Source organism: Denticeps clupeoides, chromosome 3, assembly GCF_900700375.1.
Source record: "Denticeps clupeoides chromosome 3, fDenClu1.1, whole genome shotgun sequence".
In the NCBI taxonomy this organism is placed as follows: domain Eukaryota; kingdom Metazoa; phylum Chordata; class Actinopteri; order Clupeiformes; family Denticipitidae; genus Denticeps; species Denticeps clupeoides.
Genome location: NC_041709.1, coordinates 20,004,810 through 20,026,321, shown reverse-complemented (window position 1 = coordinate 20,026,321; position 21,512 = coordinate 20,004,810). Strand labels below are relative to the sequence as shown.

The 21,512-nt window shown below is 44.5% G+C and overlaps 1 protein-coding gene across 1 annotated transcript; it reads right to left on the bottom strand.

The window, feature by feature from the left end:
• Positions 1-369: 369 nt before the first annotated feature.
• On the bottom strand, positions 370-20,702 carry dcaf12 (DDB1 and CUL4 associated factor 12). Its single transcript, XM_028974481.1, has 9 exons — positions 20,421-20,702; positions 11,831-12,127; positions 7,652-7,927; positions 7,441-7,501; positions 6,885-7,078; positions 6,632-6,697; positions 5,052-5,214; positions 2,227-2,405; positions 370-1,893 (listed from the first exon to the last, which is right to left on the bottom strand). The coding sequence occupies exons 1-9, from the start codon at positions 20,478-20,480 to the stop codon at positions 1,735-1,737; spliced, it is 1,455 nt and encodes a 484-aa protein (XP_028830314.1). The 5' UTR covers positions 20,481-20,702; the 3' UTR covers positions 370-1,734.
• Between the last annotated feature and the right edge of the window lie 810 nt (positions 20,703-21,512).

Genomic DNA, 21,512 nt, shown 5'->3' with positions numbered 1-21,512 from the left:
TTATTAATATTAATAGAGTTATGGAACAAATGGCCATCGGCCTGAGTGAAAGTCAGTATAGCAGACGCGCGCTCTCCGGCGAGAGCTGTTTGTTAAATAAGAGCAGCTATCATTATTATTATTTATTATTATTATTATTATTAATATTAATAGAGTTATGGAACAAATGAGTGAAAGTCAGTCTAGCCGCTTCCCAACAAGTCAGCTGCTCGTAACCAATCCGGAGAATTCTTACCGAATCACGTTACGGTCAAGAGAACGTCTGTTATAAGGATGATGGACAAGTTGTGATCTACAATTTTTTTTTAAGCCACACGAGGCCAAATTATTGTCCCAAATAGACACACATTCAAATTGGACGAAACCAAAATACATCAATAAACTTTTATTTGTTTTTGTGTTGTTGAATTTTCTATGTTGGTTCCTGTGGTTATCATACAATATCTTTTCAGTCAACAATTTGTAAAAACATTCATGAAGTGTGTATAAAAAAAAAAATAAAAATAAAGGGCACCACCATGACGTGTACAAACACACATACACACTCTCTCTCTCTCAGACGTAAAACGTACGTTTCGTTTCCTCTCCATTCCATTTTCAAACATTTATGCACTTATATATATATAAATACATTTTAAATGTAATGTTTTATATTGCAGTGATCAGAAATGTGTACTCTCCTTTTTACGTTGTTGGTAGTAGCACTGAAATGAACACTCAAAACTCTAAGGGGGAAAAAAACAAAGCGAAGTCAGCCTGTCTGTCTTTCACAGAAGGACAGCAGGAAGGCAACAGTCACCACTATTCTACCTCTTCTCTTCAACTGAGAAAGAGGGAGATCGAAGAGAGAGCGAGAGAGAAAGATGGAAACCATTTCCTCAAAAGAAGAGAGGAAAAGGCCACTGACATGCAATATGAATGACAAAGACGGCGCCAAAAGACCGTGAGCCGAATGATTGTAAGATGAAAAAAATAAATAAATGGGAATTACACACACACACATACACACGAACGCACACACACACACACACACACACTCTTGAAATCCCACTAAAGGGAAGCAAGTTAGACTACAAATGGGAAGGAAAAACATCCGGAACACACAGCATGTGTGTGAAGCTAACAGTCACTGTTGCATTTTTGAGGAACTGTCCCTGCTGCCGCCCGATTGGCTCTCATCTCGCCCTCTTCTCCACGGATTGGCTCGTTCCGTATACGCTTTGTGCATTCTCTCTCTCTCGTAGAGAGAGGTTCTCGGTCTAAATGTCTCTCCCCGTTCTCTCTTCCGCTGTTGTGACAAAATGTCTCTTCACACTTCTCCGGCCTGCCACACACACACACACACACACACAATGTCTGAACCACACCATAAACTGAAAACATTGAAGGGTACATTGCTTTCAATGACTGGAGGTGGGAAAACAATAACAATGAATAAAAATAAAAAAACAACAGAAGATGGTCAATCCCTGGGTGTGGTTGTAGAAATTTTAATATCTGTTAGTGTTATTTTAGGTAAAACCATTTAGGCTGCTGTACCTCCCCTCTCCATTGCTAATCAGAGACGCGGGGAGGGGCTTCGCCCAGCCCATTACTTATATTTACACTCGGAACGACAGTCGGGCTCAGAGGAATGAACGCAGGAATAAAACGCAGTGGGACTGAAGGAGGGAGGCAGACAGGTGATCCTTCTCTGGTGTGAAGAAGGAGAGGGGGCGATGAAGAAAATGGGCGCTAGCTCCAGAGCCCGGCGTAGTTTCCGTGCAGGCCGGAACAAAGCGGCCCACCGGCCACGAAGAGTTTGGTGCCCGAAGAGTCGTAGCAGTGTGTGTAGACGGCGTTGGGGAAAGAGCTGATGTCAGAGAAGTAACTCCTCCACGTCTCATCGTGGTTCTGGTGGAGAGAGCCAGAGAGGAAATTAGCAAGAATAAATCACAACCTCATCACAATAACAAAAAGCTATGAACATGCGTCGTCAGACAACTTTCAGTACCATTATGAATTGAGAAAAATGTTATATATATATATATATACACACACACACACACACACACATATAACATTTATTTATTAGTATAGTATACAATAGTATAGTATACAATTAGTATAAAAACACAGGCCACTGCACTGGCTAAAACAGCCCAAGGAAGGATGCATTCAAATTGAATAGGTGAATGTTTTATTTGTATTTTAGTGCTGAAATTTATGCAAGATTTTGTGTCGTACCAGCCAGCCTCTGCCAGTGGTCAGCTTGAGGATGCTCTCTCCTGCCCGCTGCTTGTATCCGCTTCCAGGACAGCAGGGATCCTCCAGGAAACGTTGGGCTCTGATGTCGTAGAACAGAAGGGAGCCTTGACCCGTGCCCACGGTCACAATGTGCTCATAAAAACTCACCGAGCGGATACCTGTTGAAAACACACACCAAATTTCACACCATCATTAACAGTGTACAGCAGCTATGAAGTTAATATGAGGTACTATATTTTAGTAAAGATATTACAATACTAATAATATCACAAAATGTGCAGGAATTGTTAAAACTGTGCATAAGAGAAAACCAATAATTGCTTAGATGACCTAGAACTAGTGACTGATTTAACCTCTAAACTCCAGCTTTCGTGGTTGTGAGCGCATAATGTTACTTTCATTGCCTGACTATAAAAGTTTATACAAGGGCTTTTCTTGGCGCAGGAGAGGGTTATCATGCTTGAAAAGCTTACAGTAAAATAATCAATAAAATAATTGTTCATCAATAAATGCAGACTCGTACAAAAACAGTTTACATTTACATAATTTACCAGACTCCTTTATCCAAAGCAATTTACAAATCAGTAGTTACAGGGACAGTCTCCCCATGGAGCAACTAAGGGTTAAGTGTCTTGCTCAGGGACACAATGGTAGTAAGTGGGATTTGAACCTGGGTCTTCTGGTTCATAGGCGAGTGTGTTACCCACTAGGCTACTATCACCCAGTTCATTGTTTTGTTCATTTCATTTTGTTCATTTGTTCAGTTCATTGCTTTGCCTTCAACTGCAGCAAAGCATGAACCAACAAGGCAGTTGGGTTCTGGGTGCGGATTCGGTTGCAGTTAGTATAAGGACACGGCATACTATATCCAGAACCGTAACAATATAACAAGCAGCAATAAAAGTAATAGTGCTTTAGCATGACACGGTGCACATGCGGAAGATGATGCCGCTACTACCAGTACTCAAGTTGAGGGGGATGAGGAGGGCAGTTGAAATCACCCCCATTCTTAAAAACCCCCGTCCCCTCCCTTGTGCTATTTTATTATTGAATGCATAGGTTTATTTAGGGCTGTATGATTTCCGAGACGTGGAATAGTGGAATGCGACAAAATAAAATGGAATTGCAGATAATTCGGATTTCAGGCTGCTGCAGACCACTACACGTGTTTCCTGTTGAGGCGGGACTGTCAAAGAGGCTGTCAGTGTCGAATCCGGACCACTTCCCCGATCGGTTGTACGCAAAATTGACAAACGGCAAAGTTCAGCAAACTCTTAGTCATGCAAACAAATTATCTTGGTTTTATTGTTTTGGTTTTAGACCATAATGCAAGTTAATCCAATTGGGGCACTGGTGGCCTAGGAAGCGGCCCCGTAAATCACAAGGTTGCCGAATCCTGTTTCAAGCCTGATCCGACAAGGTGCCACTGAGGTGCCACTGAGCAAAAGCACCGTCCCCACACACTGCTCCCCGGGTGCCTGTCATGGCTGCCCACTGCTCACTCAGGGTGATGTGTTAAATGCAGAGGACAAATTTCACTGTGTGCCGTGTGCTGTGCTGCTGTGTATCACTTCACTTTCTCACTTCTCAATGTTTATTTATTTGATACGTCTTTATGTTGATTTCAAACATGAAGCACTTTTATTTTACAAAATAAGGTGTAATATTGTGAAATAGTTATTTGCACATATTTACATGTAAGTGGTGTACAAAAGCAAACTTTGTTGAGCACTTTGTTGAACAGTAATTAAATGTCATTTGTCATACTGCATTTGTTCTTTTTAAACAGTGGTGACCTAGCGGTTAAGGAAGCAGCCCCGTAATCAGAAGGTTGTCGGTTCAAATCCCGAGCCGCCGAGTTGCCACTGAGCAAAGCACCGTCCCCACACACTGCTCCCCGGGCGCCTGTCATGGCTGCCCACTGCTCACCAAGGGTGATGGTTAAAAGCAGAGGACACATTTCATTGTGTCACCATGTGCTGTGCTGCAGTGTTCAATCACTTCACTTTATCACTTATTAGTGTATATACATTAGTCTAAAATGCCCACACTTTTGTGCACAAATATCAGTGGCACCTTGGCGGATCGGGATTCGAACCGGTAACCTTCTGATTACGGGCCGCTTCCTTAACCGCTAGGCCAACACTGCCGACCACTGTGAACCAGACCTAGCCTACTATATAATACTATATCGTCAATGCTGCAGCTCCAGAAACGAAAGCATCCTCACATGAATTGCACTTCTCCAAGCAAATCCGGAGCTTCTACATGGTATCAAATTTTTATGATTGTTAACTGATATGAACACCACGAGTAACAGGAAAGCAAATGCATCTGACTCATGTAAAAAACACGGCGTCCACATACATACGGTAATAATAAGAAGCTGAAATCCACTATCCACGGGGCACAAAGCATTCAATCCCAAATACACCAATCCCTCAAGAACACATTTCACAAGTGGAAACTGGATTACTGGATTAATAGTCGTACTTGGATTATTTTGCACCTCACTCAGATGGGCTATAGCAGGGGGTACACCACTATTTCTTTTTTTATTAAAATAAAACAAGGAGGTTAATATGTTTGTGAACATTTTTTTTATGTACATAAATGTTTCGTAGAAAAAGTATGAATAAAACCTTTTTTGTGAGGATTAACAGCAAATCGCTTGCTCATTTTAAGAGGCCTTTCATGTTGCACAACACAACATTAGATATAGTTGTTTAAAAACACAAAAGTATGATTTATAAGAGTACAAAAATATTCTAATGATTAAATGAATTGTGTGTGTGTACACTCACCACTGCCACGCTCTCTGGAGCTGACTGATTTGATGTTTTGAGGTGACTGTCGTGGGTCCAAGAAAGAGACATGAGCCTGAGACCCCACAGCATACACAGACCAGTCCAGTCCGTAGGCCAAACACACATTCTCCTTACAGTGCGGCAGCTTAATGGACAGCTCCTATAGCAACACACAGGCGCATACATTTTATTGGAAATCTTATTGGAACACAGGAATACCACCCACAATCCATGAGGAGGCCAGCACCCAGGGTACCCCCAGGAATTCTATTAAACTTAAGACTTTTTAAGAGCACTTTAAATGAAATTTAAGTGGCATATGAAGAGCCCAAGCCCTACAGGGGAAAAGGCCCTATTGTATCCATAAGGATTATTTTGCACACTCATCCTCATCAAACATCCTCAAATTTCACAGGCATATTCAGGGTAATGCCCTGGTCACACCCATGTAAAAATATTGCCAGTTTTGTATAGCGCCACCAACTGGTCGCAGAAACGATGAGCTTTTTGTTTTCCATATTGTGCTCAGACACGGTTAATCAAAATCACGTGAAATTTGGGCCGGATTTTGCAGAGAGGTTCCATCTGAAGCACTGATAAGGACTTTATTGTATGCTGAACACTGACTTACAGCTGACATTTCAAAAGCATCGTGTAAATGTTCTTTCTGTGGAAAGTTAGTTTAACCAAACTTTTAAGCACCAAACTCGGTACATACGCGTGTCATCTTAAGACACACACATTTCTAATTGACAACCCGGCACTAAAATGCTTAAGAAATTAAGGTTTTTGTTTCTCACAACCCAAACTTTTATGCTCAGCTCTTTACCACAACATCCCATAAACACCAGAATTGCTCGACATCGAGGCAACAAGTTCAGCATTCTACGATTCAAAAATCTTCATTTTATCTTGAAAGGCATGGCTGTGAAGGTGCCGCAAGTTGCTTTCTGGCCGTGACGTTTACTTCCTGGTTTTGTACGTCTGAAACTGCCTGCCGGTCGCAGAAATGGGTTAAAAACACCACACACACAGTTTTATCCTCTATTACCCAGGAAATGATTCTTGAAGTGAAACCGTGAAAAGATCACCGTGGACGAAAATGTACCGCGGGACCCCACAACTGCCCTGCCGCGTGACGTCGTGGTTCCGAGCCACGAACCGCGTTTTGCACAATGACTCCTTCACCGAGCACCAACATTAGTTAAAAGCACTTAAAGCATTCTAAGTGTTATTCTCAGATCATGGGTGGAGTCTGACCGTGTTGACAAGCAGTTCGAATGCTGCCCGGTTTGTTAGAAGTGAATGGACGATGTTGTATCAGATTGTTTATCAATGTTTATTAATCTGTTGTTTATTAACCTGGCTTAATTAATGAAATTTAAGACCCGTGAATAAAATTATATAACTTTTCAAGGCATTAATTTGAGCACCAATTCATTCATATGATCCTTTTCATAAAACTGATGGATGGCTATAAATTGCAAAATCCAAAAATGTTCTTCAAATAGATGTTGAAATGATGTCCAACAGCTTAGACTAGGCACAGAAAGACAAACAAATAGCTGTTCTCTGACCTTGGACAGATTGTCCTCTGCCTTCCACAGGTGAAAATAGCCGTCGAGCGAGACGGCCCCAAGCTCCTGCACAGAGAGAACAAGGAGAAACCATCAGCAGAGAAGGGCCTTCACAACCAGTCCTGCAGTTCGTGGGACATTTTTAGGCAGGTTTCCATTTCTCCCAACAAACTCAGATTTGCAGTGGACTACACATACGCACACAAAACACAGACCCGACGACTGCTGAGGATAAAAAGGGGGGGATGCTGACCTTGTGCCTGTTGTTGAAGGCCAGGGCGCGCACTTTGCAGTTGTAGGGGTGGGTGTGTTCTTTTGGGATGTCCTTTAACGCACGGTGGGAAATGTGGGAGTAGCCTGGTAAGCCATCTTTATCCTGCCTCCACTCTGCTTGGCTCAGCACGTCCTCGGAAATCTCCCATAGGCCCATGGAGCCGTCCCGTGATCCTGAACACACAAACACACACATAGAGGGAAAGTGGGGAAAATGAAGATGAAATCATATTTAGGTGCATTATCAATTATCTTCCCCATTCACAAATGTAGGCGCCATAAATAACAGGCCGAAAAAATAGAAGTAATTTTACACACTTTAGTAAACTGTACTACGATAAACTAGGCATAGTAGTAAGCAGGCTAGTAGTAACTAGTTGTTAATAATACAAAACGTCTCATTACTCATTAGTTACGCATCCAACAAAACTGCACACAAACAAATAAAAATAAAATTGTATAAAATAATAACTGGATACATAAATGTCACACAGGGTTTATTGAAAAATTCAAACAAAGTAGACCAGAAGACTTACCAGAGACAGCCATGCTGTCACTAATCCAAGCTATGGAGAAGATCCAGTCATTGTGTCCATCCTGTAGAGCACAACCATATAACACAAACGGCACGAGTTAAACGCTGAAATTAAACTAAATCATCAAGTGCTCCCGGTACCACAAATCTACAAAGTTCATTGTAGCTTTCTACTGCATCCCAAATGGGAAAAAAGGGAGACAGGTACTCACATCCCCCACACACACGGGGTCGAGGGTGGGCAGTCTGTAAATGGCCAGGCTGTTGGGATTGTCTCCACCAGTGGCCAATAAAGTGCCAGATGGGTTGAGTTCGATGGCGTGGATCCCACAGCCCTGCTGCCCATCCATAGCGGCCACAACGGGCACCACAGGCAGGACTTGCCCTCCTACACCTCCATAGCCCAGACCTGCTCCAGTGCGGCCTTCACGATCCCTCAGCATGGGGATGCGCGTTATCTGTCCCGTCAACACGTCCACTACAAACAGCTGTTTGGGGAGAGGGGAGAGGGAAATCACAACCCGATTTAAAATTACGGCAGTAATCAGGATCTGCTGCAAATCTTGATTTTAACATGCTTAATCAGACCAGGGGCACGATTTAGAAGCTAAGGCATATTACAAGCAATCATGCCAAAATGATTTAAAACGCCTGCTGACAGCACAGATACAAATGTCAAGATTGTGGGCTCAAGTGTGCCCCGTTTTTGTTCAGAAAGGGCAGTGTGCAAGCAGGTTTAGGATGCTAATTCGAAGAGGACAACTCACATCTGGTTTCGGAACAGCGGACCAAAAGATTATCCTAAAAACCAGCACACACAGACAGGATTCTTAGTTTAGACACCCCTAATTTTAACTACCAATTGGAACCCTGCGTTTAAATCCCTCTGGTTCATCACATTCATGTGCATAAAAAAAAAATGTTTTCTAGGTTTCTGGACTATAGAAGCAATGCTGTTTATAATACATGGCAAGTGCATGAGACCATATGCACAGATTAAATAACTAGAGCACATCGCAAAAAATTACTGATGAAATATGTCTTCACACAGAAAATAAAGAATTTTTAGAGAAGCAACATTTCAGTTGCTGCATATTTTTTAATCTTATTGCATAAATTACCCCAAAACCCTTCTTATAAAGTCACAACTATTCTACAGCAACTGCTTGTGGCAAGTATTTCCCCACACGTGGCAACACTGCTGTCACCTTTGCATCATTTTAATCAATAATAGCCAGCAGGAAGAAGAGAGACAAGTCCCATTTAGGGTGACTAGATGTCCTCTTTTCCCCCGGACATGGAAATTGCGTCCAGCCTGGGTTTTAGAATTTATTTGCCAGTCAATAATGTTTATCTCGCACTGTAGTGCATTACAAGACCTAAGTAGACCTTAGATGGGATTTACAAAAGGAAAAAAGAAAAGCGCTAAATTTATAACCAATTTTGAGAGAACGAGCCACTAATGGAGTCATTTTGATCGCAAAAATAATCCACTGGAGAAAAACAGGAGAAAATATATATATAAAAAAAACCAAAAGACATTACACAAAAACAAGCATTAAAAGCCACTGTGCATAAAATCACAACCAAATTGCAGATCTGGTCTATACAAACATGCCTTTGAATGCCTTCTGGAAAGAACCCATAAAGTCAGCATATCTGCGGCTAAAGCACTTCTCTGTATAAGCAAAAAAACAAACGCAAAGTATGATAGTATGAATAGCAGTGCTGAGGTGTAAAAGTGCTGGTTTGTAGAATGAGGTTTACAAAAGTGAATATCACACTGAAGAGTGTTGACATGAAAAGTTCATTTCAATAAGGACCAAACACTGAAACACTCTTTGCATGCACCCTGCCAACATTTGCTCACAATAGTATTATAATATTTAACGCTTGTGCATAATGACCAAAATTAGGGACTAATTCATTTAAGCCAATGGAAGTTTCAAATAGGGATGCACCAATCCGGAATGTAAATGAAATATAGATCAAATAAACACCCATAATTGGATGGGGTATTGGTCAACATGAGAAACTGACTATTCAGTGAAATATTCACATTTACAGCATTTGGGAGACACCCTTATCCAGAGCGACTTACAACGTGTTTTCATATTACCATCAATGAAGTAAAAAGTTCTGATTCACCAGGACTCAAACCATGAATACAATCATTTTATTTCACTCGGTTGTAGTTTTTCTTGCATAAGTCAGACTATAAGAAAGTTACAAAGTTAGTAGTGTGTTCACTAAAGAAGATGTCTTAAGATGCCGTTTTAAAATACTCAGCAACTGTGCTGTTCTGACCTTGAGGGGAAGTTCATGGAGGGACCAGGCGAGCAGTACTGGGGGCTCGGAGTATACGAGGTGCAGTGCGAGGTGTAATAGGATGTGAGGTAGGATGGTGCTACTCCATGTTTGGCTTTGTAGGCCAGCATCAGTATTTTGAATCTGATGCGTGCAGCTGCTGGGAGCTAGTGGAGGGAACGTAGCAGCGCGGTGGTGTGGGAGAATTTGGGAAGGTTAGAAACCAGTCGGGGGCAGTGGTGGCCTAGCGGTTAAAGAAACGGCCCCGTAATCAGAAGGTTGGTGGTTCTAATTATTTGCCACCGTCCCCACATGCTGCTCCCCGGGCGCCTGTCATGGCTGCCCACTGCTCACCAAGGGCGATGGTTAAATACAGGGGACACATTTTGTTGTGCATACAGCAATGCTGCTGCATTCTGTATTAGTTGTAGGATATTAAAAGCCGGTAGCAGGCCGACCACGGGAAGGGCAGAGCAACGGGTGCCTCTGCTGTCAACATGGTCAAAGTTAAACTTGCTTTTAACCTCTGCCAATAGAACTGTCACTATTTGCTGATCCTTTTTGCACTGAACAATAATCGATTCTTGATTAGATTATGTTTATATAATGATTTTGTTTACTCTGGTTTGTAACTTAGATTTTTATGATTTTTATAAACCCAGTCACTGGGGACATATGTGACTGTGTTTCTTGGTGCTGTTCCCAAGCCTGGGTAAACAGGGAAGGTTGCGTCAGGAAGGGCGTCCGGCATAACACTTTTGCCAAGTCTTTGTAAAGACAACCAGACTGGTTTGTCCACTGTGGCGACCCCTAACAGGAGCAACGGAAAGGAGACGATGACATGATATATTTTACCTGATATTTGTTGCACCGTTTCGATTATTGGAATTGTAATTCCTGTTGGACATGTTGTAACCAAAAAAGCTGATGCAGAAATATTTCTTATTTTAATACTGTGTATAACGTTGTGTATTTAGGCCCTGTCCACACGAAGCGGTTTGTGAAACCCTGCATCCACACGAGAGCGTTATCTGAAATGTTGTCGTCCACACGGAGACGCAGGGAATGTCCCGCACGCTGTTTTAGTCCCCCTCCACGCCTGTAAGTGGCGCTGTAACTCAGCGCTCTCGCGGCTTGTTTCGGTCTAGTGTGTTAAACTGCCAGAACACGTCTCCAGTCTAGTCTCTTCATTAGATTTCATTTGGATTTCTTCATGCTGCTTAATGAGTCTTGTGTATGCGGTGCGTTCTCTGCGTTTCCATGTGGACGACAACATTTCAGAGAAAGCGTCGTGTGGACAGGGCCTAAATACAGGGTGGTAGTAGCCTAGTGGGTAACACACTCGTCTATGAACCTGAAGACTCAGGTTCAAATCCCGCTTACTACCATTGTGTCTCCAGGGGGGGACTGTCCCTGTAACTACTGATTGTAAGTCGCTCTGGATAAAGGGCATCTGATAAATGCTGTAAATGGAAATGGAATGAGGTTTCGGTGCGTGTTATCCACAAACCTTGTATGACGCGTTCAGGGTTATAGGTCAGGTTGGAGGTTGGGCTGATATGTCAGGGAACTCGAGCCGCTTTCAGACTGAACATGGTAGGCACTTTGAATCGATCCGAAACTCATTAGAATCTATGGCTTGTGCGGCACAAGAGTGGTTTCCCAGGTTTTTTTTCATGCAAAGTTCGGTCTGGAAGCGGCTTTACTTTATATAGCAGAGTTGAGTGGGTGTTGATGTGAACTCGATGAGCGAGTGCTGAATCTCCGGCCGGTGCTGGTTTTATGTTGCGGGAATCACCTGCTTACGCCTTCCCAGGGCGTCCCCGATGAGTTACGTGACACTAATGCGTCAGCGCTTTCACAAACAAAGCTGCCCTGGCGTCCACACAGAGACGCGGAAAAGAGAAATTCACTCTTGAACCCGTTTCGGAAAATGAAATGTCTCCTCCGATGAGGGACAGAAATTCGACTGTTTCAGAGAAAAACGTAAAAAAAAAAAAAAAAAAAAAAAAAAATATATATATATATATATATATATATATATATAGCAGAGCCCGTTATCTTTACGAACGCAGAAAACTCACCGTGTTGCACTTGCTCCCACACACCACTTGCCGGTGGTTGAGCCACTGCGAAGCGAAGACCTTGTTGAGGCGTCCGAGGGAGAACTCCCTCTCTTGGAGGATGCTGGGTAATCTTCCGGCGGCGAAGCCCCGCAAACTGCGCTGCAGTCCGCACTCGTGCTGCTGCTGTGGACGGAACTCCCGGCCGCGCAACGCGCACACCACCGAGCGGCGGCTGCACCACCACTGCTGCGCGTGGCGCGAAGAGCTCGACGACACGCGCGCCCGCTTGTACACCCCCGGCCCGCACCATCCAACCTGGGGAAGAGAGAGGGAGGGGCATTCAGACACATACATTTACATTTACAGCATTTATCAGACGCCCTTATCCAGAGCGACTTACAATCAGTAGTTACAGGGACAGTCTCCCCCTGGAGCAACTTAGGGTTAAGTGTCTTGCTCAGGGACACAATGGTAGTAAGTGGGATTTGAACCCGGGTCTTCTGGTTCATAGGCGAGTGTGTTACCCACTAGGCTACTACCACCCAGTGTCAAAATGCCTTTGACACTTTCGCCCAGTCAGTTAAGTCTCTCGTAATCATGCTACAGACACTTCAAGGCCAGAGTGGTTATGAACTTATGTGCGGCTCCCATGTTGACAGGCTGCTCTGCAAACGTTCATACAGAGACAGCTTTGTTGAATACTGTATCAGTCGAGGCATCCTGCAGTCTGGTACTGGACTTATACACTTCCTGACTTGGCCACCTGGCTACAAATTAAGTCACAGGCCAAGCGTCTGTTCGTGTCTTACTGTAACTGGTAGGTTGTAACTTACTGTAACTGTGGTTTAATGACAATCTGCACATTTCCCTTTTTGCCCAATCTAACCATTTTTAAGCAGTAGTGATGGACCAGATCCTGATCTCCAGATCCTGTAGGTTCACTCTCTACAACATTCGCAAGATTCTGCCTTTTCTCTCGCAACAGGCTACGCAGCTCCTCGTCCAGGCAATGGTCCTCTCCAAACTCGACTACTGTAACTCTCTCCTGGCTGGGGCCTCTGCAGTCACCATAAAACCACTCCAGATGATCCAAAATATGGCAGCCCGTCTCATCTTCAATCAGCCAAAATACACCCATGTCACACCTCTTCTTACCTCCCTCCACTGGCTCCCGGTAGCTGCTCGCATTGAGTTCAAATCCTTGATGCTCGCCTACAAGGCTGTAAATGGAACTGCGCCCTCCTACATCAACACACTACTACCTAGCTACACTCCTGCACGCTCTCTCAGATCTGCAAATGAAAGGAGACTAAAAATTCCCTCTTCACGGGGTCTCCGATTCCAATCATCTCTGTTCTCCGTTGTTGTCCCTGGCTGGTGGAACAACCTGCCCTCCTCCACACGACTAGCCGAGACTATCACCACTTTTAAGAAGCAGGTGAAAACCCTCCTATTCAAAAAATATTTCAGACAAATCTAACACTTACACACGCACATGCGTACACATTGCACAAACAATACAAATATATATATATAAATTATAATTTAACCATTTCTGAGCATGCGCTTCGCTGACAAGTTAGGCCTTATCAGGGCTCTTAGTTTGTAAACTCAATATTCTATAGAAATTGAACGAGAATTGCTGGTGTCTTCCTCTTGTAAGTCGCTTTGGATAAAAGCATCTGCTAAATGAAGTAAAGTAAGTAAAGGACCAAGTGCGAATGTCTTCTTTAATGAAACCATACAGCCGGCTAACAAACAGCCACAAAACACTGATCAGGATGCTTCAAGTCCACCACGCTCAGTTAAATGATCCAACTGATGTTGACTCTTGAAATGATCCAACTCCGTTGAGTGTGAAATTCCATGTTCATGTCCAGTTCTTTTGTGCTCACATTTATAAAATTTATCCAAAGAGATATTATATACTCATATGATATTGCATATTTATGCAGACCACACCAGTTTTTTATTTGATTATTTGATTTAAAAAATATGAAATTATTTCAATCAACAGCAAAATAAAAGACTAAGCGTTTCTTGGAAAAGCCCATGCACTACAACAACTGTCTGTTTATTTTTGTGAGGAAAATGCTGACTTTGCTAACTGATCTAATTACACATTGGGAAGAAGGTTCTGCTTATTCCTAGAATAACTCTGTTTACAATAATTATGTTGCACATTACAAAGGCCCATTTGTCTATTCACTTGTCTCCGCTCTGCCAGGATAACAGAAAATGGACGTCACTGGGCCACTGGCATTTGGCAGCTGAGACCCTGAGGACTTCACCCCTGCCCCTGCCTCCACGTACATGCAGAAAGTAAAGTCCAGAGCTGAGGGCACAACAGAGCAAAATATGACCTGAACACGGCTAGTCTCTTTGCCCCAAGCATGAATATCGCATGTAACGAAGCAGGTTACATTTCTTTGAACATCTGACTGAATACAGACATCAAATGTGAAGGCTGTGTTGGCCCAGTGGCTGAGGAAGCGTACTTGTAACCAAAGGGTTCAAATCCCAGTTTGCCAAGGTGCCACTGAGATCCCCTTGATCAAAGCACCGTCCCCACACGCTGCTCCCCGGGCCCCTTTCACGGCTGCCCACTGCTCACCAAGGGGTATAGTTAAAAGCAGAGGACACATTTCGTTGTGTTGCCGTGTGCTGTGCTGCACAAATAAATTTCACTTCATAAAAACAGCCTTATAACTGAGACATGGTCTGCAGCAGATATCATTTTTCCGTCGCTAATCCACCTGCCGTGTGTACATGCCTTTGGAGACCAGGGAGGAAAATGGAGATTCAAGGAGGTGTGACTACCAACCATCATGCGGGCACCGATGGGCCAGCACGACCACAGGATGTTGGGTGGTGGACCACAGTCTGTATAATATCTGATCATCAGATATGACACTAATGGCACATATCAATTATCAATATATAGATTTTTTTTTTTTTTCCAAAAACACAGGTTCAGTACATATTGTGAAACTAGGGGTGCACCAATACGATACGCGTATGAAATACTGATCAAATAATGACTGATCTACTGCAGGTTATTAAACGCTCTCTCAGTTAACGCCGGCTGCAGGCCTCTCAAAGTTGACCTCTGCGATGGTTCACTTTCTTTTTGCCAAATTTCCTTTATTGGAATAATAATATTAAGCACAAGTTTCCCATTTAAAATTGAACAAACAACAGTGGTGTATGTATGAGTGTATAGTATTGTGTATTTAACAAGTGTATAGATGAGTTTGTGAAAGTGTTATATTGACCAACAGTATTTAGCTCTCATGTATCAGATTACCAGTCTCCTGATCGAAAATTGGTATTTATATCAGTTTTGGAACTGAGACAGGTGGATCAGTGCATCCGGAGGTAAAGCATAACTTACTCATCACGTATTTACCCAAAATCCGCGAAGAAAATTTCAAGTGACTGCTTTTGTCATTCTGATGCACAGCCAGGACAGAGGAAACGCAGTGAAATGTGTCCTCTGCATTTCACCCACCACCCTTGGTGGGGAGTTGGCAGCCCGGGGAGCAGTGTGTGGGGACTGTGGGGACTGTGGGGACTGTGCTCTGCTCAAGGGGACCTCGGTGGTTAGGGCAGTTGTAACCCTCTTGGCAGTGGGGCAGTGGTGGCCTAGCGGTTAAGGAAGCGGCCCCGTAATCAGAAGGTTGCCGGTTCGAATCCCGATCCGCCAAGGTGCCACTGAGGTGCCACTGAGCAAAGCACCGTCCCCACACACTGCTCCCCGGGCGCCTGTCATGGCTGCCCACTGCTCACTCAGGGTGATGGGTTAAATGCAGAGGACAAATTTCACTGTGTGCACCGTGTGCTGTGTATCACATGTGACAATCACTTCACTTTATTAAGAGGGTATCTGACAGAGAGAGTACACAAAAAAAGCCGCGATTCTCACGTAACCCCGCGTCACGACTCCGAAGCGCTCTTCTTGCCAGGCCGGTTGTTGACAATGGGTGGTTGAGGGGAGGAGACGCTGAGGCCAACTGCACAAAACCCTGATTATTCTTATTCTGAGCTGCCGTGGCACGAGATGACAGACGCCGTTGCTGTGAATCCACTGATATTTTCATGATAAATATATAAAAAAAAAAGGTTCATTCCTTTTCTCCCACCTAAAAATGTCGTGATTGCGACACGTCTGGCAGCCCAGCTCAGCGGGCGAACTCGGCCCCGGCGGCCGAAGAGCGGCGGTCGTGTCTCGCTGGTCCACATCCTCCAGCAAAGTAGGGCGGCCGCGCGCGTACGCCACCAGCATACCATTAAACGCCAGCTTAGTCACTCGTCACTACAAGCCCGTCCTGCCGGCTGCTGCGAACACGGACGTCTAGACGCTGTAAATAGGAAGACGCCAACTACAAACCAACAAGGAACTTTACTTCTTCTTTTTTTTTTTTGAATAATTTGAATTTCACAACCCTCTCGGGGTTTTTTTTTTTTTTTTGAGCGCGGAGCTGCGCGGCCTCCTATTAACCCCGCGATTAACGCGTTCCTCCCGAGAACGTTCCCGAGCACATGGCCCCCGGCGCGTTGTCGAGAGTCACCGTCACACGACTCGCCGACGCTTTCTTCCTTATTCATCATGTACGAGCCCAATAGCACACGAGTTAACATGCAAGTACATTCAGCTTTACCATGCAGGCATGGAATGTGTGTGTGTGTGTGTACTCTCGCTTTTTATAATAGGGACTACACTACGCTTTGCGAACACAAATCTCAAGCCTGCGCTTTCCTCGGGTGCCACAAGTGAAGATGGATGCCGGTCGGCCGGCTCCCTCGCTGATCTTGACGTTCTGCTTTTCTACTTGCCTTTCGAGGCTATAATTGTCCGAGTTACTTAAAAAATGTTACCACGGTGTTTTCCACGCATTTTTCACCCACCGCAGGCCCTGAGGAGCGTCTACTCGAGACGTTGCTGCGGAGTGAACATTTTTTTTTCCGTATTCTGGGGAATTGTTTCGCGTCTTGGTTGGCAGGGTCACCTTTATTTTCATGGTTTAGTATTGCTGTTGCTCGACATTACATACCACACTAAATGTGCATTTATTGATCCCCACTGGTTTACATAAATAATGCCACAACTTAAGCTCTCACAACAATCGGGGACTGGTCTAACATTGATTAAGGGGTGGTAGTAGCCTAGTGGGTAACACACTCGCCTGTGAACCACAAGACCCAGGTTCAAATCCCGCTTACTACCATTGTGTCCCTGAGCAAGACACTTAACTCTAAGTTGCTCCGGGGGGGACTGTCCCTGTAACTACTGATTGTAAGTCGCTCTGGATAAGGCCGTCTGATAAATGCCGTAAATGTAAATGTAATTACTTGGAGGTGTGATGGCGTAAATCACCCGGTTAAGCGCAGAAAGGTGCCGAATCACCTTCAACAACCAGGAGCACGCGTCGCTTTCCTCCTAGAGGCCCATTTAGATCTCTCCGGCCACGTTAGATCGCAGAAGGGATGGGTCAGTTAGATGTCCCACTCCTCTTTTCGGGGATAATCGAGGGGTTGTAGCCATTTCGATGCATAAATCTTTTTCACGTACTAATGTTATCCACGGCCCTAACGGGAGATTTGTTTTTTTGGAACGATATTTGTTTAGGATCATTGCCCTCTAGATTACCGGACTCGAGGCCGGTCCATCTTCATGTGACTGTTAGATTTGGCCGACGTGGACTTGGATTACTTTGGGCGAGCTTAAAAGGAGCCACACCCTCTATTCAGGCCGGAAAGAGTCCAGGTCCGGACGGCTTTCCGGTGGAGTTTTACAGGACTTTCTATGATAAATTAGAACCTCTTCTGATTGAATTGTTTTAATCAGAACACTTAACCAGGCCTCGATATCTCTAAATCTGAAGAAGATCACAGACCCATTGCTGTGTTCAGGCTAATCGCCCTATTTTTACTATATGTGGACGTAAAACTTTTATAACTTTTATGTGATAGGAAGCTGTTTTGCTTTCTATTATTTCTCCGGATCAGACAGGGTTTATTGAAAAGACACTTTTTATAACCTAAGGAGACTCTTCAATGTCATGTGCAGTGTTCCATAACATCTGCTACGGAAGCCCTGATTTCTTTAGGCGCAGAGACAGCCTTTGATCGGGGGAGTGGAGTTACCTGTTTTATGCATTGGAGAGATTTGAGTTTGGTTTCCTGGGTAGTCTTCCCCTATGACACCAGTTAGAACAAACAACACTCGTTCAGAATATGTTTCGTTTTACTCATCACTCTTCTAATTGCCACCGAGTCTTTCGCTGTTGCCCTTCTGGTCTGATTGGTTAGAAACGGTCTCACGTCTCTGGGTATAAGGAGCAAATTTTCTCCCACTTTCTTGTAAACCTGCTTTATTGACGGCACTCATTCACACTCCTTCTCCTTTTGCACTTTCCCCTCGCAGACTTTCTTTTTCAGCTCCAATATCAGCTATTTCTCTTTGTGGTATAATTTGGGTATTGGGACATTCTGTAACTTGTATATCAATAAAAAAAATTGCATCATCTCAGCAGCTTTCACAAAGTACACTTTTTTTTTAGGTATTTGCAGGTGCATAGTTCTGTCCGTAATTTAAGCCCCCCTTTTCCGGGTCTCCCGGGGACCTCATCCATAGACTCCTCCCTGACCCCACTCCTGCCCATGAAGCTTGGTGGATAATATTAAAATTCAGTGGGTGAGGTCAGAGGAGGAACAGGATGCCATTTTACATGGAGTTCATTCATCATCTATCTATGACAGACTTAGCTTGATTCAGTGTAAAATTCTGCAACAAACACATTTTACTAAGGTCAGGCTTCCCAAGATCTATGAAGGTGCTGATCCGACCTGGGAGAGATGTCTCATAGCCATATGTTTTGGTCATGCACTTCTTCACACGATTATTGGTTGCAGATAATTCAATTTCCATTCGTGTTGCGAGCCTAGTTGAACCAGTAGCTCTGACAGCACTGTTTGGGGTTTTAACGCCTAACCTTTCGCTTCCAAGACACAAAACAGAATCTGTGGAATTGTTACATTATAGCTTTATGATTGACTGTTATTATATTCTTCCTATTTTATTTGACTGTTTGTGTGTTTGGGAGGGGGCTTTTTACCTTAAAGGTTTGACTTTTCAATTTACACTGAAAATGTTCACCTGTGAATTTCCCATGTCATTTAATATTCAATAAAAATAAGACATAAAAAATGTCTATTATATTAGTGTATATGCTAGCTGTCTCCTTTTATACTTTCCTTATTATAATTTTGTTGTACTTGATACAACGACAAATATATTCCGATTTGAACCTGGTCTGAAAAGGAAGCTGTAGTATTTACACCATGCGTGTTGAAATAGTCCCCTGAGCTGCATTCAGACACTAAAAACAAGAGGGAAAAGGTCACGCATGACCCCAAATGCATCCCACACACCAACACACACCCGAAATAGCTGATATCAAAAAATGTTTACGTCCAGGACTTTCGCAGACATTTTTGCAGGCCCTTCCAAAATATGCCCCCCAAAATAATGCAAATGAAATTCTGGGAGCAGCCATGTGCTTTAAAAATGCAATGCAGTGTAAAAACCCAGGTGCACGTCCCAGAACCAGATGCCCCCCATACATCACAGAGCAGCATCAGCATCTTCACCAGCTCTGGATTCCGTCCATCGGGCAAAACGTAAATTACCACAAAAGCAGAGGACGCAATTCACGCTCTCCTCGTGGAAAAAAAGGGCAACTTTACACACGCTTCTACTGAGTGGGGTCATGGCGGAATCGGGTAAAAAAACTGTCACGCTACCGAGTGGCACTGGCCGATGCGGTCCATCTTTTAACGCGCCAAGTCAAGGTGTGCAAAAGAAACACTTTACTTAACCCCAAATAGGTGCATGAATCAATTCGAGGCGGAATTTCGCTATTAAACGACGCGGTTCGGCTGCGACGCGCCGCAGCCTCCTGCGGTCTGACGAACAGACGGCGGCCGCGGCGCGTCGTGTCGCTGACAGCCATGTTGAGTCACTTTTACCCGCCTGGACACACGAGGGCGGACAGTGTCGGTCCTCCGCGGGGGAGACCCTGAACCCGGACCGGCCCGTTATATACGCCTGTGTATATATATATAAAAATATATATTTAAAAAAAAACAGGTATTTCTCGCGCCAATAACGATCTGCGGCCCACGTTCTACACCGGCGGACCGCCGCCATATGGCCCGCGGCGAGCCGTCCACACGCCGGGGCGTGCGTGGCGGAACGGCCTTCCCGTGACACCGTGCGGCGGAGGTCAAGGTCCTCGTGCCCATTTAATCCGGATGCGTGTGTTCGGCGTGCCGGGTTGACGGCAGGCGACAACTCGCCGTCGCCAAAAACGCCAGACAGCCGCCTCCCTCCCCGCTCCCCTCCCGGCTCCTTTACAGTTCAGTCACACGGCCGATTCGCGGTAGTTTTTACAGACACGATCCGGTAGAGCAGCCGCTGAGGGCGGTTCGAATCAGGCGTCTGTGGAAGTTAAGGTCGGCCGGAAGCAGCGTTGGCTCCGATCGCTCCGGCCACCCGGCCCGGCCGGGCCGCATCGGCTCCGACTGGAGCCCGGTTTCCGCCTACCTGTTGTTGCTCCGCCGGGTCTTCTGCCTTCCTCTTCCTGCTAACTGTTTTTCTCGCCATAGCCCGACACACGTAGGTCCCTCACCCACATGGAGGGCAGCAGTAGGGGCGCCGGACTCTGGGTCATATAATGGCGCTGCGCGGATCTGCTGCCCGGTGGGTTTTTATCCTGATCAGAGCGCCGCGGTGACCGCACGGTGCTTCCTCGGTAATTCGTCTACGGTTTGTCTGTCTGTCTCTCTCTCTCTCTCTCTTGCTCGCCTTCCCCCTTCTTTCTTTACAGAAACCGCGTCACCAACGACAACAGCGTAGCCGGGGCTGCCAGGTTGGAGTCTTTCACGCCTACCTGTTATAGAGCATAGAGTCGTTTTACAAACGACTGCGAAAAAGAATTCGACCAGTACTTGTGGCCGACGGGACGTTGTTTAAATATTTGAATCCGCATATTTAAATTAAACGAAGGAAGCGTAGCACAAACATGTATGGAGTGTAAAGATGGGGATGTTGTTTTGTATAACGAATGGGGCCGTTATACAAAACGTATACGTACACATACATGAACATATGTATGTGTACACGCCATCGCTGTATTGTCAACGAGCTTGTACCTTCAACGTGACTTTGGCCGCTGCTCAGTTTGTTTGTTTGGTTTTTGTTTTAAGAACATACCTGGCAACCAAATTCGCGCAGCCGCACTGTTGTTAAAAATAAACGCGCAAGACAGAAAAAAACAAGGTCGTACGTACGTAGAGCGTCGTGTTATTACAGTAAACGTGGTTCTCTAAGAACTGTGGGAACTGCTCCCCTAAATAAAAAAAGGACGCATATATGCGATCTGATGAATCAGAGTTTTTTTTTTTCGTAACACTGCAAACCTGAAAATGAAAAACACATTTTTAAATATAATTTTCAGGGTGTTCTTCTTGGCGCTCCATTCACAACGAGAGCGGGTTATATTACAAACTTGATTTTTTTTTTTATTCGCCAGTTTGAAACCAGTTACCTGTGGTGACCAGTGTGGCAGGCGTGGGATGTATTTCATGCAGCCTCCTCGTGTTACGCCGAACTTTTTCTTTTTCATCCTGCTCATCC